The following is a 19,879-nucleotide window of genomic DNA, read 5'->3' on the forward strand; positions in this document are numbered from 1 at the left end:
TTTTTCTTTTGCCCTACCCAGGTATGTGGGAAGTTTCTTGCCTTTTGGGAGGTCTGACGTCTTCTGCCAGCGTTCAGTGGGTGTTCCGTAGGAGCAGTTCCACGTGTAGATGTATTTCTACTGTATCTGTGGGAAGGAAGGTGATCTCTGCATCTTACTCTTCCGCCGTCTTCCATCTAGTGATTTTTAATGAAAATTATTATGCTAAAATATTGCTGTATATCCATAAGGAAATATATGTTCACCATCACATTTATGAATATTTTAGAACTGACATAGCATAGGAAAAAATATATATGTTTAATCTTTGTCTCATCAGTTTTCCTGGGAAAGGAATGTCCATACACTTCTGTGTCTAATTTTTCATGTACTATTGAAATGGTTACATGCATTAGGGGTTCATTTTCAAATATCTCCAACATCTTTAAGCTTTAGTAATATTTTTCAGTTTTTTTTTTCAAGAACACTAATTTTTGTTGCTTTAATTTCAGGCATTTAATTTCTACTTTTTTCTCATCGTGACAACATTAATATTTTTAATATTCCATGTGCATTTATCAGATTCAAGCTCTGCACCTTTCAATGCAACATTCTGTATTTAGAACTAAATGATACTTGGCCATACTTTTGTCAAATACCTTTATTTTATCTGGAAATCCCTATTTCACCTGGGTTGCACTGATTTATTCTGGAATCAAGTAATCTGACTTTAGTTCTTCTGTCAATGATTATTTATTATTACTGTCATTATTAATGTATGAGTAGCTCTATTAGCACTCAATCTCAAGGAGTGATTGAGAAAGCCTAGTTACTATGTTTTGTTTCCTTTTTAAGCCCTCAGGCTGACATTTCCCTGCAGCAACTGCTCTTAGCTCATAACTGAGAATTTTTAAGCAGTTGAGCTTGAAGAATCCCACTGGGTTCTTTCTATGTTGAATGATTATTAAAACATTATTATGATATTTAAAAATGATTATTAATATTTTATTATGTTCAGGTAACAAAACGTATCTTACTTTCTAATTTTATTCTACTTGCTATTCCAAATCAAATAGTCATTAAATATATTTGCTTCCAAATCAAGTCAGACCCATTTAAATATGATACACTACTCCAGTCAGTTGAATTCTCTCTAGAGTAGGAAATAGTCACCTACTTGATATTATTTGAGAAATGTGGAGAGAGCTTTCTCCTCCTCCATGTCACAGTGTCTCAGGTTTTACCATTAGAGATTCAGTACTTGGTGTTTGTCGTCAGCTGTTGCCTTTAAAATGTGAATATCCTTGGGAAAAGTGAATCTTCTCATTGTTAGTCATCAATCCTTTTGTGAGCTTGCTTTTACCCAGTGTAAGTGTGAACAGAGACATAAAATTAGGTGAGAGAGAGAGAGAATAAAAATAGGGTGCAAGAATTGTGTGGTATAGAGCAGGGGTCCCCAACCCCCGGGCCACGGACTGGTAGTGGTCCGCGGCCTGTTAGGAACCGGACCGCACAGCAGGAGGTGAGCGGTGGGCAAGCGAGGGAAGCTTCATCTGCAGCTCCCCATCGCTCCCCATCGCTCGCATTACCGCCTGAACCATCCCCCCCACCCCACCCCCCGGTCAGTAGAAAAATTGTCTTGCACGAAACTGGTCCCTGGTGCCAAAAAGATTGGGGACCGCTGGTATAGAGGACAAAGCGCTAACTGCATTAGCATTTTGTCTCTTTCATCCCTGACTCTCGTAGAGTATTATTTACATGATGCTTTGAAAAAGTTAATAAAATATAAGTCTCTGTTTTTGAGAATTTCCTTCAGAATAATCAACAAGTATTTATTGTATGTCTCTTCTATGCCATACTTGTTGCTCAGCACATCACATGAATTATTGTACTTACTCCTCAAAGCAACCCTGTTTGCCTGATGAGGAAATGAGGCTCAGAGAAATTTGGTAACTTTCTGAAGGTCACGCAGCAAGCAACTGCCTTTCTGATTGCTAAACACAGATCTTAACCTCTAAACTCTATTTATTCTTAGGGTAATGGGGAACCCCATTGAACAGTTCCAAGAACAAAAGCAACATGATCAAATTGTATTTTAGAAACATCACACTGGATGTGAATAGATTGGGGGGAAATAAGACTAGAGTCAGGCTAGAAGTTAGAAAGCTATTGCAATTATCTAAGCATGACGTGAATGTTGCACAGGATGTGGAATTAGAAATGAAAAGATAGATTCAAGCAAGATTTGAGAGTAGGCATAAACACAATTTAACTGGAAGGACAGAAAAGAGTCAAAGATGATCCTTGGGTTTCCGATTTGAGCACCCAGGTAGATGGCTGTTTTCATCAGTTGGAGCTGCTATGACAAAAATACCATAGACTGGGTGGCTTAAACAACAAATATTTATTTCTCACAGTTCTGGAAGCCAGAAGTCCAAGATCAAGGCACTGGCAGATGTGGTGTCTGGTGAAAACTCATTTCCTGGTTTGCAAATGACCATTTTCCTTGCTGAGTCCTCACATGGCAGAGAACTCTGAGGTCTTCATCCTCTTATAAGGGCACCAGTCCCATCATGGGGACCCACCCCCATGACCTCATCCAAACCAAATTACCTCCCAAAGGCTCCACCTCCAAATACCATCACATTGGGGATTAGGCTTCAACACATGAATTTGGGGAGGGACGCACACATTCAGTCCACAGCAATGGTGATGCCTTTCACTAAGATGGGAACACAAAAAGTATCAGTTAGGGGCTGGGTGTATGTGTGAGGGGGCGGATAATGTTGAGCTCCGAACACATGGTGTTTGGGGTGTCTGTGAAATGTCCAAACGCAGATGTCCAATAAACAGTTTACTCTATTGGCCTGAAGCTCAAGGAAAGAGATGTGGGCTGGAGATATAAATCTGGAGGTTATCAGGGTATGGATGGAAAGTAGATGAGATCACCCTGGAAAAAGTGCAAAGTAAAAAGAGAAGCCAGCCCTGCGCCATGTCTGAAAAACAAAATAAAACAAAAGTAAATTAAATCAATATGCAAGAATGGCACAGACAAGAAGGGAATCCACCAAGAAAATGAAAAGGAACAGTTACAGAGGTAGAAGGGATAGCAGGGACCGCATGGGAGAACAGGAGCCTAGAAGGATAAAGCTTTTGACGGGAGGAGTGCTCAGCTGCCTTGGCTGCTATAATGTTACTGAGAGATAAAGTGAGGCAGGGGATGGTTTTAGCACTAAGGAGGTTGTTGGTGACATGAGGGCAGTGGAGTAGACGACAAAAACTAGACTTCAGTCTTCCTCTAGTTGCTAAATGGACGCATAGTATAGTGTAAATCTTTACATAAGTCTGAGAAAAATAAACTTCATGCATCTTCTTTGTCAATGAGTATTTTAATTACTTGTATTATTCCAAATGCTTTGTGCACACTAAAATCATTCAATCCTAATACCCTAATTGGTATTTTACTTTCATTTCTGGAGGCCATTTGATTCTAATTTTACAATCTGATTTTTTTTTTTCAAACTCAGTGATGATATTCTTGATGAAGACAGTGTAATTTTGAGATATTAAGAGAGTTTTTATTTTTTTATACAGGTGCTCTCTGACAAACGAAGCAAAGAGAGAGCAGGTAAGTCTCTTTGATGAAGTCTGTTTTACTATTTATCTATAAAAGTTGTTTGAAGAGCCTTGCCTAGTCACTATAAATTTAAGCATGCCACAAGTCTTGCTGAATAATTGATAGTCACAGTATGATGTTAAATTAGAGTATATTCTACATCTTGAAAACTGGATCAGTTCACTCAGTTTTTCCCTGGTCCTCGTGCAGCCATATTGTGGGTTTAATTCCTGTTTTGTACAGTTGGTTCCATACAGATAGAAATTACTTTGCATAACTAGACCTGTTGTGATCATTTTGCTGTCTATACAAATATGTTGTATAGATAGTGAAATCATTATGTTGTACACCTGAAACTACTATACCGTTATATGTGAACCATATCTCAAAAAAATTTTAATGAAATTAAGAAAAGAAATTCCTTTGCCTAACCAGACTTTATCTTGAAATGTATACTATAGATAAAGTAGTAACAAAAGATTACACCTGTACCAAAACAACTGCTCAGGTGAGTCCTCTTAACGATAAAAAAGGGTAGCAATTTTTATTTGTATAGCTTCTATATTTGGAAATGTTCTGCACAAATCAAAATGTTTTATATTTTTTTATTTAAATGTTTTACGTCTTAATTTATTGACTTTCTTATTTCAATAACTACATAAAATAACAGCTAACAACCCCCTGAACCACCACTTCTTACCAACTGTTTAGCAGCTGTTGTTTTATTTGAACAGTTCTTTATTTGAACAGTCATTGTGGACATATCATTCTGAATCTTCTCATTTGTCCTTACTTCATGTGGTCATTTAAATGTTTACACTTGAAAGGAAACCACTTCAAAAACTTTGTGTGACTCCACTATACACATTCTTTACATGTTGAAGATAATGTGTTTCTGGAAAAGTTCAATGAAAAAATTAAAACTTCTTTTTTCTGAGTTAATATCTTTAAAGCCTTTTTTGAAATAATCTTGTCAAATAATGCCACTAAAAAATAATACTCTAATGCTGCCCTTCTCTTCGGTAACCATCATTGTTTTCGTTTTCGAAGACCTCTTTTTCTTTAATCTGTTGGAGAAAACTTTTAGTCCCTTACTCAGGTACCCAAGATCTCAGCTTCAGTTCAAATTAACATCAGCATTGGGTCTCTGAGATATAGTCATCTGCTGTTCTTCTGTCTCCTGGGGAGATTTGTAAGGAGACTTTCACACTGGACCAACAAGTGTGCAGGGCCCACCAGCTGTACCAAAATCACCAGAGTTTGCTTCTGCTGTTCTGTGAAATGCTTGTAGCATCAAGCATGCACAGTTTTGTCCATATCCGTTTTTATATTTGAGACCTTAACAATACATAACCTTCAACCAACTGACACCTACAAGTAGGAAATAAGCAAAGCCCACTTTAAAAATCTTATGAATGTGTCCCAATTGTAAACTATGCCATAAGTAGAACCCTCTGTGCTTCACCTCCTTTGTTGAAATTCCAACCTGAGCTAGAGTTGATCTTGAATTTATGTCAGCAAAGACTGTGCTTCACTCCAGAAATCACCAAATGAGGGATTTACACAAAAAAGTAGCATGTGAAGGTTTTAAGTAGAATGTGATAGATTTATTTTCTTTTTATCATAAGCAAATCAAACTTGTTATAGTTAAAGGATACTTTCCATCACGTAAAAGCTACAGTCAAGAGAGTAAATAAGAAACAACTGCCGTTAACTCCTGGCCAGAACTGACAAGTACTTTTCTAACAAATCTCCAATGAGGAAGTCCGTCTTTGGTGACTCTGATCTGGTGTAAATGCACCAGATTGGATGTGGAGCTCATCTACAAGTATTCAGGTATCACGCAGTGGGGCTTCAGTCTACCAGAGGCTCAATTTTTAGCTGCTTATGTACTCTGCCAGCTAGTGTTTCATCTTGACAGGAAAAAAAAAAAAAAAAAGAATAGGCAAGCAGGCCAGCAGAAACTAGAAAAGAGTCAAATCAGTTTTCACATAAATATTTATGGAAAGCGCTTTGGGAGTAGGAAATATTGGTGAGGGAAGTCTGAGGACAATTTTTCTTCACATGTAAATCAGAGGAGAATTTTTGAAGCCTAATTCAAATTTCCATGCAAATGTAAAATAGTCCATAAGTTTGGGTTTTTCAATTACAGCTGTCCTCTTCTTTTTTTTTAATCTCATCTTTCAGATTAAATTATTTTTACGATTCAAATTTTTAATGGTCATTCCTTCCTGCTGTTTGTAAAATGTGAAGTCAGATCCCCTCATTTCTGGCTTCCCATCATTGCTTCTTGATTGGAGTGTCCAAGAGCTTCTCTCTGTATGTTTTACCAAAGATGTAATATAGAGGTCAGACAGAAGAGGCTATTCAATATAGAGAGACGTAAGATGTAACATGACATAGAAAAAGGACATACGGTGACCCAGCGTCACTGTTTGCCCTTGTAAGGTGATTCTTAATGATTCTTTCTTGTGTGGCCTGATCCACATTTCCTCTGGTCTCAGTCACTGGAGAGAGATAAATGAGGAACCCAACGTAATAGTGATGTCGAGCAATGTGGTTACCTTCACTAATAGTTTAAGAGAGGGTGTCACTAAATAACTACACTCTTTTTTAAGGGGTATAAACTGTCCAATAGGACCAAAATATTTCAGCCTAGTTGTGGAAGGAATATTTGCTATGGTAACAGTGGAGTAAATTCTGAGTTTATGCCTATCACACTATGACCTTTGTGAGATAAAAAGTCAAAATGGAAATGAATGGTACATATTATGGTATGACTTCCTAATGGAATGAAAAATTAATTCATTTTTGAAAAGTGAATATAAATGTTTAAAAACTAACCCACATAGCTGTAGTTGACTTAATCTGTCCTTAAATTCAGTTTCTCATGGTACGTATTTTTCCTTTCTTCAAATTTGTAAATAGGAGACCAAAGCCAAATTCCAGTGTTGCTCACTATCAAGAATATTTGAATCTTGTACTGATAAACTGTTCTTCACATACAATGTACATTTTGCTTCCAGAGTGTAAAAAAAAAATTCCTCTTCCATTTAGAAAATGATTTGAAAGCCTAGGGAAAATAAGGTCACATCTGAAGAAATCACTTATATTATTTTTTTCTCAGTAATTTCATTAGGGCAACATGGACAGCTCCTCCAAGCACAGTTTCAAAACAAGTTTCTTGGCCATAACTATCCCTCCTTCCTGAAAGTACTGTAATTACTTTCTGCCCCCTCAGTTTCATTGTGTTATGGAGTTTTGATAGGCCCATTATCAAGAATATGAAGGCTCTGTCACAAGAAGAATTTCCCAAGTGTTAGAGATGCAGGGCACACAGGGAGTCAAAAGTGCAGCCAAATCCAATGATTATGAACAGAAGCATATGCTATGGAATATACACATTCTTCCATTTCATTAGAATTTACTTGTAGTGACAAATGCCCAAGATCGAGAAATTCTCAGTGCCCCTCACCAACCCCAACTGGAAATTATGACTTCATTTTAACTCTTAGAGTGTTGAACATCTACTGTGTCCTTGGCACTGTGCAAGGTCTTAGAAACACAAAGGTAAATGAGATAAAATTATCCCTCCTTCAAGAAAGTTACCCAACTTAAATCCCCTCTCTTAATATTTCTTCAGTGAAACCAGAGCTTTTCAGTAAATGTGTGACTAGTGAAATTTACAATAATTTAATAAGTTTTAAAATTGTGATTTCCTATGGCTACATAAAGAGAATCAATTACCATTCGTGGCACTATGCCCACATGAGGCAAAAGGAAAGCATCAGCGTGTTCCGAGAGGAAACTTGGTTTTATTTTATATTAATTTGTATGAATCTCTACTGTTGAAATACAAGTGCAACATAAAGCTTAAGAGCTATGTAAATCTAGTTCACATTCTTTCGCTCCATATTTGAGTTGTACCAGTTTATTCTGGATACTTACTTATAGCCCTTGTAATCTGCCAATTTAAATACAGGTGGAAAGGAGAGTGGTTTTTATTCACCATTCCTACCTCTTGCACCTGGCATGCGAAGTCTTCTCCAGGGCACTGCTTCCCAAATATCTATCAAAAAGTCCCAAATAACAGGAAGTCGGGGAAATTGCCAAGCCAGCAAACATGAAATTTGTTTTACCTGAAGAATTCAGATGACTTTTGCATTGCTGTTTCCTCCACTTTAAATGCTTGTCTCCGACTCTTAGCATGGTTGTCTCCTCATCATCCAGCTTAAATCCACCTGCTTTTTTTTTTTTTAAATAAATTTATTTATTTTTGGCTGCGTTGGGTCTTCGTTGCTGCGCGCAGGCTTTCTCTAGTTGCAGAGAGCGGGGGCTACTCTTTGTTGCGGTGCGTGGGCTTCTCATTGAGGCGGCTTCTCTTGTTGTGGAGCATGGGCTTGGTTGCTCCACGGCATGTGGGATCTTCCCAGCCCAGGGCCCGAACCCGTGTCCCCTGCATTGGCAAGGCAGATTCTTAACCACTGCGCCACCAGGGAAGCCCTCTAAATCCATCTGCTTTTAAAACTCTTCTCTGCCCCCTCTATCTGAAGAGGTTGCCTCCTCCCCCAACTAATTTCTAGCTCTGCAACTCTGTTTCTTTCACAGCACTTGTCAGAATTTAATTTCTTCCTTCCTTCCTTCCTTCCTCCCTCCCTCCCTCTCTTCCTTTTTCCTTCCTTCCTCACTTCCTACCTACCTTCCTTCCTTTCCATTAGATTAGATTGCCCATGTCTTATTTATTGTTTTATCCCCTGTGCCCAGCAGACTGCTGCCACATAACAGGCACTCAAAAACATTTGATGACTAGAAGAATTCCTGAATAACTGTTTTGTATTAATATAATTATGTGCCATCTAGAAAAAATATATATGCAGTAGGAAGACCACTGTGTTTATGCAGTGGCTTTGTGACATTCTTGGCACATTGCTGAGTACCCAGTTTGAAGAGGATAAGTCTGGGATATTAGAGGAAGATAGAGGATCAGTGTTTATTGAGTGCCTACTGTGTGCTAGATTATGATAGATTCTTTATGAATATTCACTCATTCAATCCTCAAGAAACCCTGTAATGTAAGAGGTATTGTCCTCACTTTTTACATATAAAAAATAAGGGTCAGTAAGATTAAATTGCTCAATGAGTGTCTAAGTTGGAATTTAAACCTGGTTCTATTTAATTTTTAAGACCATGTACTTTTCACTAAACAAATACTTCTTGAGGAGTATAGTGGGATCGTGGGGTGGTGGGGGCCCTGGGAGTTGCTAGTTGCTACTACTTGTCCAACCACTGTATTTTATGTATTCATAAATTTATTGAGTTATTGCGTAGGCATTATGATTCATTACATAATGAACACGAAGAAGGAAAAGACAGTGTCTTCCCTGGAGGAGCTCACAGTTAGTGGGGAAGAGAATAAACAAACAATACATAAAGTGATCAAAATGTAGATATTTTCTATTATATTTATATACCTGCAATTTAGAGTGTAAATATGGCAAGGACACAGGCAGGATCCTTAAAATCAAGGAAAAATTACTTTTGCAAATATTTTAATGAAACTTCATTTAAATGTCCCCTCATAAATAGTAATCATTTATGAAAAATGAGTTCTGGAGACCAAAATTGAAGCAAAGAAAGAGGTTGGATCTTATGGTTGCTGTTGTTGCCTCTATAGTATCTTTGGAGGAAGCCAGACTTGAGCAAACCCTAAATGATAAAAGACAAATCAGTACCTGGTTTCTCCCCTTTGTGGTCTTTTGGGAAATGAGGCAGATTCTTCTAGAGGGTGAGAGATCTTGAATAGATGAGATCATGACCAGAAAGCAGAAATGCAGAAAGCAGATACAACACTTGGTAGCTAATTTGTTGGCAGCAGGGAAAGAGTATTATCTTGTTAAGAGAATCTTTCTTTGATTTAATCAATAATTTCTTCAGTCAGAAACACTGAAGATTAATTCGTTTTGTTTTTCAGTACCATTTCTTGCAAATAATAGACCTTAGCCAAAAAACATCCTTTTCACCTTATGTCCTATTTGTTTCATGATCTGAAAGGAAAATATAAAAAATTTCTATTCAATAACAACATGATTTTATCTTATTTGTTATCTTAAAAAAATAGATCTCTCTACTTTTATGCATAGCATATTGGTTTCTTAAATAATATAAAGGTAATATTGAAAACAAAGTATTATTTCATTTTGAGGTTCTGCAATATACCCACATCTTGTAAATAGATTTAAGATTAGTCCATGTTTATATTTATTATTCTTGAAATGCAATCTCTGTAAATAGTGCATTAAGGAAAATACCAGAGTTAAAAGACAGCCATAATTTTTGCTTTCAAAATTGCCTTTTATAAGTATGCTATATTTAAATATATAATCTTGAAACCATCATTCACACACCATTATTTTCATTGCAATTTTTTTACAAATAAATATAGTCCCATGGAAAATTTTCAATCATATTGACTGCAGCATTACTACAGATGAATAACTTTGATGTATATTTACCTCTAGCCACTAATTCAGTCTTTGGAAATACTGGTAGGTCTAAACGGACTTTTTTTGTAAGCTCCAGTTATTTTGTGAAGCTGCCCCTTCCCCTAGGCAGCCCTGAAATTATCCAGTTGAAAATGTGGGACCTTTTATGAAACATTGTCTTAATCCAAAGGGCTGATCATATGCTTAAAAAAAAAGAATATTTTGCCCCATATAATTTTTTACAGAAATTAATCATTGAATACTACTCAGTTACATTCTGCTAATTTATATGTATGTCTTTTGTTAACATCCTCCTCCAAGAAAGGAACAAAGATTCCAAAATCACATTAGAATATGGGCACCATCGCCAACAGCTGGCAAGGAATTGGGATTCCTCTCACTCTGCATCAGAAATTTCCAACTCAGAACCTTCTGACATGGAAACACGGGCACCCCTCTCCTCCTTTGCTGGCCAGCACTCTAATCTCCCCTGTTGTTCACTGAGCACCCTCTGCTCTCTCACTCCTCAGAGACACAAAGACAAGATGTTCCCTGACCTCCCCACCTGGTAAATCCCTCTTCACATTCAAGAGGCAGATCAGAGGCTAATCCCTCTGTTGAACTTTCCCTTAATCCCCCAAGCAGAGTAAACCAGGCACAGGACACATTATGATCCTCCCTGTCATGGCTCCTATAACATTCTATAACTTCTATTGCAAGGTCCTTGAACGCAGACCACAATTTATTATTTTTTGTATCCTCGGTACATGCACATACTGGGTTCTTGATAAATTTTTGTTGAATGAATGAACGAATGAAATAATTTGCATTTTACATTTGTAACAACCTGTGAAGTAAGCAATACAGTAAATCCCCTACATACGAACGAGTTCCATTATGAGAATGCATTCGTAAGTCCAACAAAGTTAGCCTGGGTACCCAACCAACACAATCAACTATATACCACTGCTTTTATGCTTGCTTCCAGGCATGCTGGGCTTGAAATAAAGATACTGTACTACTGTACTCTATACAGTACCATACAGTAAAGTACACAAAAGCACACATGACAATGTACAACAGACACGTGAACTAACTTACGTGATTGGACATGCGAACACACATCCGCATCTTTGAAGGTTCGTATGTAGGGAGCTTACTGTGTAGTTATTATCTTGATTTTACAGAAACTGAGGTTAATAGGCATTAAATGACTTGTTAAAATGTATGCATCTGTTCTACTGACTGACAGACAAAACTAACATTGAAACTTTAGTCAAATAATTTTTCTAGCACAGTAGGTATTGAGTGTTGTTTTGCTTTTGTCCTTCAGTTTTTTTCCCACAACCTGATTTTAAGGTTGGTTATTTGAAAATCCATATGCTCCACAAGAGTACTAATAGAAATATAATGCAAGCCCCAAATGCGAGGCAAATATGTCATTTAAAATCTATTAGCCTCATTAAAAAGGTAAAAAGAAACAAATGAAATTAATTTTAACAATATTTTATTTAACCCATATCTCTAAAATATCATTTCAACATAAAATAAAAATTATAAATATTAATAAGATGTTTCACTTTTTTGTAGTAAGTATTTAAGATCTTGGGAGTATTTCACACTTCACATCACATCTCGGTTCAGACTAGTCACATTTTGATAGCACAAATTATAACATCTTTTTATAAGTCACTCTGTGATTTGCTGTTTGATACAGTCTTGTGGGGATCAGTATTAGTGAATCAATTTAAGTGGTGAGAAAGGGGATATCATCATGGCATAGCTAGGGAAAATCAGTAAGCCACCGGTGTGAGTTATAGTGTCTTTTCCTCCATTGTTTTGATTTGAAATACTTGTAGGGATTATTGATTTCCTTAGTGGATTTATTGAAAGCATTCCTACTTCCCTCTGCAATCCAAAATATTATTTTTATCTTTTTCATTTCTTAATGCAAAACTAAAGAACACTGTTCTTTTTAGAGACAGAACATTTGGGCATTAGAGACAGGCTGAAGATTGAGTGTAGGCTCCTGTTACTTACTAGCCTCATCATCAAAGGCAAGTTACTGAAGTAACTGAAGTTACTGAAATAAGCCTCATTTTACTAATCTGCAAACATACATTACAACATACCTATTTGGCATAATTATTATGGGGGTTATATGAGATAACAGATGGAAAGTTCTGAGTATGATGCCTGCATGTGGTCAATATACAGTGGATATTACTTGCTTACTTACTAGCTCTATACAAAGTTCTCATAATCAGCTCCAACTACAACTTATATTTACTGAGTAGCCAAGTGATGCATGGTAAAGCATTTTAATGGTGGATATGAGGCCATAAACCAAGAATAGAAGGAGAAGTCAAGATGTTCTAACTTTTAAGATATCAAAGCTCATTTTTTTAAAAATAAATTTATTGATTGATTGATTGATTGATTTATGGCTGTGTTGGGTCTTCGTTGCTGTGTGCGGGCTTTCTCTAGTTGCAGCGAGTGGGGCTACTCTTCGTTGTGGTGCACGGGCTTCTCATTGTGGTGGCTTCTCTTGCTGCGGAGCACGGGCTCTAGGCGCTGCAGGCTTCAGTAGTTGTGTCTCGTGAGCTCTAGAGCGCAGGCTCAGTAGTTGTGGCGCACGGGCTTAGTTGCTCCACGGCATGTGGGATCTTCCCGGCCCAGGGCTCAAACACGTGTCCCCTGCCTTGGCAGTTGGATTCTTAACCACTTCGCCACCAGGGAAGCCCAAAGCTCATTCTTTATATGTTATCTTGGATAAGTCACATTCTGCTTCCTTAGATATAAAAGGTAAAAAAAATGTTTTGCTTCAATAATAGAAATACTATGGCCACTTAATATAACAATTATTTCATAATAAGTTTTATAACAAATAAGTACACTCTACCACACTGAAAGGAAATTTATGGATAAAAGATACACATAATTTTGAAAAGCAACATAATAAATGAAATGTAATAATTAAATAAAAAGGAAAGTAATTTACAATTAAATGATTGTGTATTTAATATATAATGTTCAGCTTGATTATATTAGAAGATATAATGAAGCAGTCTGATGCTTATAATGAGTAGTTTTGGATTTAAAAGAGGTAAGAATATGAGAAGCCACTTGGTAGAAGAGTTACAGGAAAATGAAGGAGTAGAGGTAAGGATAGAGTTAGAATAAAACCAGGGTCGAGGTGAGTAATAACAGACAGACTTATGTGTATGATAAAAGGCAAAAGAAAATAACCTTAATTAAAGTAAAGATTGGATGCTAAGACAAATTGTCAACTCTTATGTAGAGAAAATGAGGTTTGATTTCTTGCAAATGAGCTGAGCTTTGTTCATGTATGGTGTCACAATAATTAATTCCCTGTGTTATAACATGGGACAGGGAACAAAAAACCTATCTCCTTTCTTGAAATTCCACCTCATGGCAATGCATGCAGTCAGGCTCATATTTAAAAAGACACTAGAGATCATTTCCTTCCATGGGCAACAGAAAATGAGGATGGATTAGAAAAAGCTATACTACAAGAAGCTATAGAGAAATTGTACAATCAATGCATGGGAACAGTATTGAAGAACCTAGGTAATTAAAAAATAAATGCTTTAATCATAGATGGTCATATTTAACATTCTAAAATAAGGCTAAATAATACTAAATATTAGCCTTCCCACAATTTACATAGTAGTTTCATTGCTGGAAAATTCAGTGTATATTAAAACCATGTAAAAACTACTTTCTATTTGTCTCTAAAATGGAATTAAGTTCTAGTTGCAGAGAAGCTCAGATAATAATTTATGTGTAAAGAGGTCTGGAAATCATGCAGAATGCAGGGCAATTCTTCCCTGGGCATGCCTGTCCCATGGCTTTCAGGATAATCACTAAATTCTAGTAGAAGCTCCTAGTTATTGCAGTAAACAAAAATGCACTCCCTCATTTTTTCCCCCAAAAGCACCCTTCTAGGAGGTATAAGATCTCCATTGAGGCTTAAAGAGAAAGCACACGCTTGCATTTGAAACTTTCCACATACAGGCACTAATCTAGCAGCATGACTTGAGGTTGGGATACCTAAAATGGGACTGAGTGTGCATCTGCAACTTGTTCCTTCAACTGCCTGGTGCCAACCTTGGCATGCCAGTTCTAACAGCCCCTAGGCACTACAGATGCTTGCTGGACACTCTGCTTGTTGATGGCCTTGAAAGAATCTCTTTCCAAGTAGGAGGCATAGGCAAAACTTCACGCTGCTAGTCAAAAAAAAAAACCACCACTGAATAAATGAGTATACAATACAAATCTGTTATTCCATTTGAATAATTACATGTATGGTGGCTTTCCTTTTCACTGAGCTCTTGTACAAAGTGAGACTACAATTTTTGTTCATCTTTTGAGAATTTCAATGAGTTTTAAAACTTCTATTATCTATTCTTAGCTCCAAAAACTCCCATCAAAATCCATCTGTCATTTGATAACAATCAGTAGCTCAAATTAACCAACTCTCAGCCTTGGATAGGAGTTTAATTCATCTATAAAAGTCATCTTTCAGTTGTGGAAGCAAACCAATTTCTCTTCTGGAAAATTCACTAAAGGCAAGCTTCTCAGACTATGCCTATTTTGAGTAACATTGTAAGGTTTCTGAAAGGCACACTTGAGTTATATAATAACATACAAAATGAATTTAGATTTTTACATGTAAAATACATCCACATCCCTACTGCTTATGGCCTTTTTTTAATAGGCAATTCCTATTCCCTATAGGCATGTTCCCTATCACCCGTGGGATGAAATCCCGAAAACTTGTCTGGCCATCAGAGTTCCTAAACAGTCTGACTGCCGCTTACCCCCACCCCCCTCTCACGCTGTCAGACTTCAGCTCAATCCCTCTTCTGGCTGTCTGTATTTGCCTCCTCACAGACATCACTCAGGCCAGACACAGGAGCTTCTGGCCCGGCAACTGAACTCCTACTTGGTCATGTAATCACTTCACTTTGAGTCAATTTTTTCATAAGTACAAAGTAGGGGGCATTAAATAAAGTTAATGTATGTAGAACACTTAGCACACAGTAGCTCCTCCAGAACTGTGAGTTCCTCTCTCCTCCCTTTTAAGGTCTTCATCTCTAAATCTGTAAAAACACTGTCTTTGAGACCAGCCCAAATTCCACCTCTGTGAAAATTTCCCTTGAGACTTCAGCTGGAAGTACTCACTCATTTACAGATGAAGAAACTAGATACAGAAAAATTAAGTAACTATTGTTAGCTCAGGGCTTCATAACTTGTAAGTGGTAAAGATAGATTCCAACCTAGGTAATCTGGTTCTAGAGTGTGTGTTTTTATTTTTATTTTTTAACAGGACATAAATTTTTTAAAAAACAACTTTATTGAGATATAATTTACATGCCGTACATTTCACCCATTTAAGTGTACAACTCAAAAAAAAAAAGTGTACAGCTCAATGGTTTTTACCCTGTATACAGAGTTGTGCAACCATCACCACAATCAATTTGAGAACATTCTCATTACTCCAGAAAGAAACCCCCCACCCATTAGCCGTCACTTCCCATTTCCCCGTTAATCCTACCCTCTAGTCCTTGGCCACTGTTAATCAACTTTCTGTCTCTATAGATTTGCCTGTTCTGGACATTGCATATAAATGGACTCATACAACATGTGGTCTTCTGTGCCTCGTTACTCTCTTCCCATAATGCTTTCAAGGTTCTTCCACATTTTGGCATGTATCAGTACTTCATTTCTCTTTATTGCTGAGTAATATTCCATTTTATGGATAAACTTTATTTAGTTTATCTATTTATCAGTTTATGGACATTTGGATTTTTCCCACTTGTTGGCTATTATGATTATGTGAATATTATTATAAATATTCATCTACGCATTTTTGTGTGAACATATGTTTTTATTATTCTTGGGTTCATACTTAGAATTGCTGGGTCGTATGGTAACTCTGTGTTAAACTTTTTGAGGAACTGCCAAACTGTTTTCCAAAGTGACTGTACCAGTTTAAATTCCTACGAACAATGTGTGAGGGTTCCAATTTCTCCACATCCTCACCAATACTTATTATTATCTGACTTTTATTATAGCCATCCTAGTGGGTATGAAATAGTATCTCACTGTAGTTTTGATTTGCATTTCCCTAATGACTAATGATGTTGAACATCTTTTCACATGCCTATTGGCCATTTGCATATCTTCCTTGAAGAAATGTCTGTTAAATCTTTTAAAATTATTTGTAAGCCCATTTTTAAATTGGGTTATTTGTCTTTTCAAAGTGTTGAGTTGTAGGAGTTCTTAAATATATTCTTGTATACAAGCCTTTATCAGATATATGGTTTGCAAATATTTTCTCCCATTCTGTGAGGTGTCTTTTCACTTTCTTAATGATGTTCTTTGAAGTACAAATTTTTTAAACTTTGATGAATTCCAATTCATTTTTTCTTTTGTTGCTTATGTTTGTTATGTTGCTTACGTCTAAGAAAGCTTTGCCTAACCTAACCCAAGTTCATGAAAATTTATTCGTATGTTTTCTTCTACAAGTCTTGTGGTGTTAGCACTTATATTTAGACCTGTGATCACTTGGAATTAATTTTTTGTGTGTGGTCCAATGAAGGAGTCTGACTCCAACCTTTCGCATATGGCTATCCAGTTGTTCCAGCATCACTTGTTGAAAAAACTATTCTTTCCACCACTGAATTGACACCCTTGTTGAAAAAGAGCCTGTGTTCTTAATTTCAGTACTGTGCTGCATCTGTCATTTCTACTCTCTGTCCATCAGATCCCTTCATCCTCACAAACCACATTTTCTTCCTCAATCACACCATGCTCTTCCACACATCCATACTTCCCTACATTCTTCCTGTCTGTCCTGAATGCAACTCACCATTTTGTCTGCTATCCTGAAGACCAGCTCAAATGGAATCTACTTTGTCTAGTTTTTGTGGCTTTACCTGCAGCACATTATTTAGTTTTTCAAAATGTTTTACTTTTCATACTGGGTCATTATCTAGTTATTGACAATTCCTCTACTGTTAAAAAAACTATCATTCTCTTTCTCCAAGCACTTAGCACAGTGTCCAGCATATTATAGGCACTATAGATATAAATCTGTTGAAATGAATGAATGAAAACAGCCTTGGCTAGGAATTTTAGGGGCTATAAGAAACCCAGGAAGATCCTAAAGAAATCAAGTATTCAATAAATATAAAAGGTGATAAAATGAAAACTGCAACCCACAGTGAAAACATCATTTTCTCATGCTTCTGATAAATTTCCTGCAGACTTATCATTGCTATATCACTGTTAAGAACAGTGAAAGTTAGTGAAAATTTAACAGGTTGATAAAAGGTTTTGTGAGCTAATGCACTTTTTAAATGTATTTTACAGACTGCATTACTGAAAATATTTTAAAATTAATTTTGTTAATGTCTATCTCTCGCTTAGTTTTTATAGCATATTTTTGAAAGATTAAGAATGTTTTAGTTGCCAATCTACAGCTACTTTCCATGCACATGCTTTTGGCCCTTATTTTTAAAGAAGATTGATTTATAAAGGTGTTTATGGAACCAACATTATACACAACCATCTGAAACCAAGGTCTCCAGAATGCTCCAGCAAATAACAGTAAATTACAATAAAATGAGAGGAAGAGACTTTTCCAGGGCCAGTTCTAACAAAAAAAAAAAGAAAACAAAAAAACTTAAATAGAACGTTTTATTTCTTCTTGTAAAATTTTTCTTTGACTGATGTTTTTCAAATTAGGAAATAATATATGCTTGTGGAAACTGGTGAAGCAATATAAAGATGTATAAAGTAAAAGTTAATCGTCTCCTCTTTCATTCTTACTGCCACTGCTAAGCAACGAATTTTGATAGGTAAGTTCTTATTCACAATATTCTCTTTTCTCTTTAAACATTCACATACCTATAAACACGTCTCAGGTATCTATTGCTGTGTAACAAATTACCCTAAAAGAGGTGAGGTGGGATTATTACCAGCCATCTTTGCAGTCCACCGCAGCATTCATACCTAGAGGTTGGCTGCTTTGTTTGTTTGTGGTTTGGTCTAGATGAAAGGGAAGCATACTAATATATTACTATAAAACTCTTCTTCTTAATAATATATTATAGACATACTCAATATCATAAAGATCTAATTCCAGCTATCTTCCTCTAGTTTCTTTATGCATATTACCCACACATATATGTATGATTTTAGTGAACTTTTCTCTCCTCTTTCTTTTTTATTGCATTTTAATAATCCCTTTCTCCCTACCTCTGCCCATTGTACCTTGTGGGCCTCACCTACATAAGATAACCCATGCTGAGAACTGATGTGTTTCTTTCCAGACTTTTTTTACTTAATGGTTTGTGTCATTGTGGTTTGTGTTTAACAAAAAATGAGGTAAAACTATATTTTTTGCACCTTTTTCCCCCTTATTCAAAAAGTTGTCCCTGAAATGCTGACCAAGTCAACTGATAGAGGTCTCCTCCTTTCCTCCCTCCCTCCCTCCCTCTTTTCCTTCCTCCCTCCCTTCCTTCCTTCCTTCCTTCCTTCCTTCCTTCCTTCCTTCCTTCCTTCCTTCCTTCCTACCTTCCTTCCTTCTCTCTCTTTCCCTTTTTTTCCTTAAAAATTTTTAACTAAAGTTTTTATTTTGCTGCTTAGTGGGTGTAGAAGTCCAGATTTCTCACTTAGCCTTCATTGACACCTGGGGGGAGGTGAGGAGGGTTGGCTCCTTGTTAATGTTGAGTAGGATAGAAGTTCTGGCTCCCCACTATGCCTCTACTGATACCTTCCAGGCTGGAAGGGTTAAGAGTGCTTTGTCACAGCTCCCATGTGCCCTCCTTTGACACCATAGGGGGTTAGTATCCTCCTTACCACTGAGCAATGGTGCAAGTCCCTACTTTGCTCTGGGCCTCTTCCAACACCACCCAGTGGAAAGAGAAAGAGGTACCTCATTACCGCTGGGTGATGATGAAAGTTTAAGCTCCCTTCTCTGCCTCCTCTAAGACCACCCTTGGCAGGGGTGTTGAGTACCTTGTTAAAGCCTGGGGAGGGTCGAAGTCTAGGCTCCCTGCTTAACCTTTGCTGATTTGGGTGAGGGAAGGACTCACAGTTTTGTTTTTTTCCCGTGGTGTTTGGCTGCAGTAGAGTTATTATTTTCTAAAACTTCCTATCTTGCTAGGCTGCCCCTTTCATGCTTCTTTGGCTAGAGAGAGTAGGCTTTAGTTAGAGTTTTTCTGTCCGCACCCATTGGTGTTTCCAGGTCACCAGCTTCTCCAGCAAGCAATCTGGGAATATGTAAGGCAAAAAGAAAACTCAGGGAACTCACCACCTTCAGGTCCTGAGGTCCCTAGCTGGTCTGCCTTCTTCCCTCTACCTTTCAGAGACCTCTTAGATTTATCTTGTGTATAATGTCCAGAGTTTATAGTGGCACTTAGCAAGAGGAATTGGGAAATGTATGTGTATGCCCTCTTCCAGGAAGCAGTTGTGTTTATTTATTTTTTACATTCTGCACACTATTCCTTATTGTGAATGTGCCATAAATTATCCAGCTATTTCTCTGCTGATGAGTAGTAACACTAAGAAAATACTGTAATATTTATATTGGTACCCATATCCTGACATAGTACATTTATTTCTAAGGTATAGATTCCAAGGAGTGGTATTTTGGCATCAAAGTTCATGTGTATTTTAAATTATAATAGCTATTGTCAGATTACTTTATCAGCTCACATTTCCACATTTCCAAATCTCTACCAGTGGTAGTTATTATTGACCTTATTAT

The 19,879-nt window shown here is 36.9% G+C and overlaps 1 protein-coding gene across 1 annotated transcript in view; it reads left to right on the top strand.

Annotated features, from left to right (window-relative positions):
• STARD13 (StAR related lipid transfer domain containing 13) overlaps positions 1-19,879 on the top strand; it is a 383,589-nt gene that overhangs the window by 82,613 nt on the left and 281,097 nt on the right. The window contains exon 2 of the mRNA XM_082435536.1: positions 3,574-3,607. Coding sequence (XP_082291662.1) covers positions 3,574-3,607 — 34 coding nt within the window. The remainder of the gene's footprint in view (positions 1-3,573; positions 3,608-19,879) is intronic.

This window comes from Balaenoptera physalus, assembly GCF_965194825.1.
Source record: "Balaenoptera physalus genome assembly, chromosome: 18".
NCBI lineage: Eukaryota > Metazoa > Chordata > Mammalia > Artiodactyla > Balaenopteridae > Balaenoptera > Balaenoptera physalus.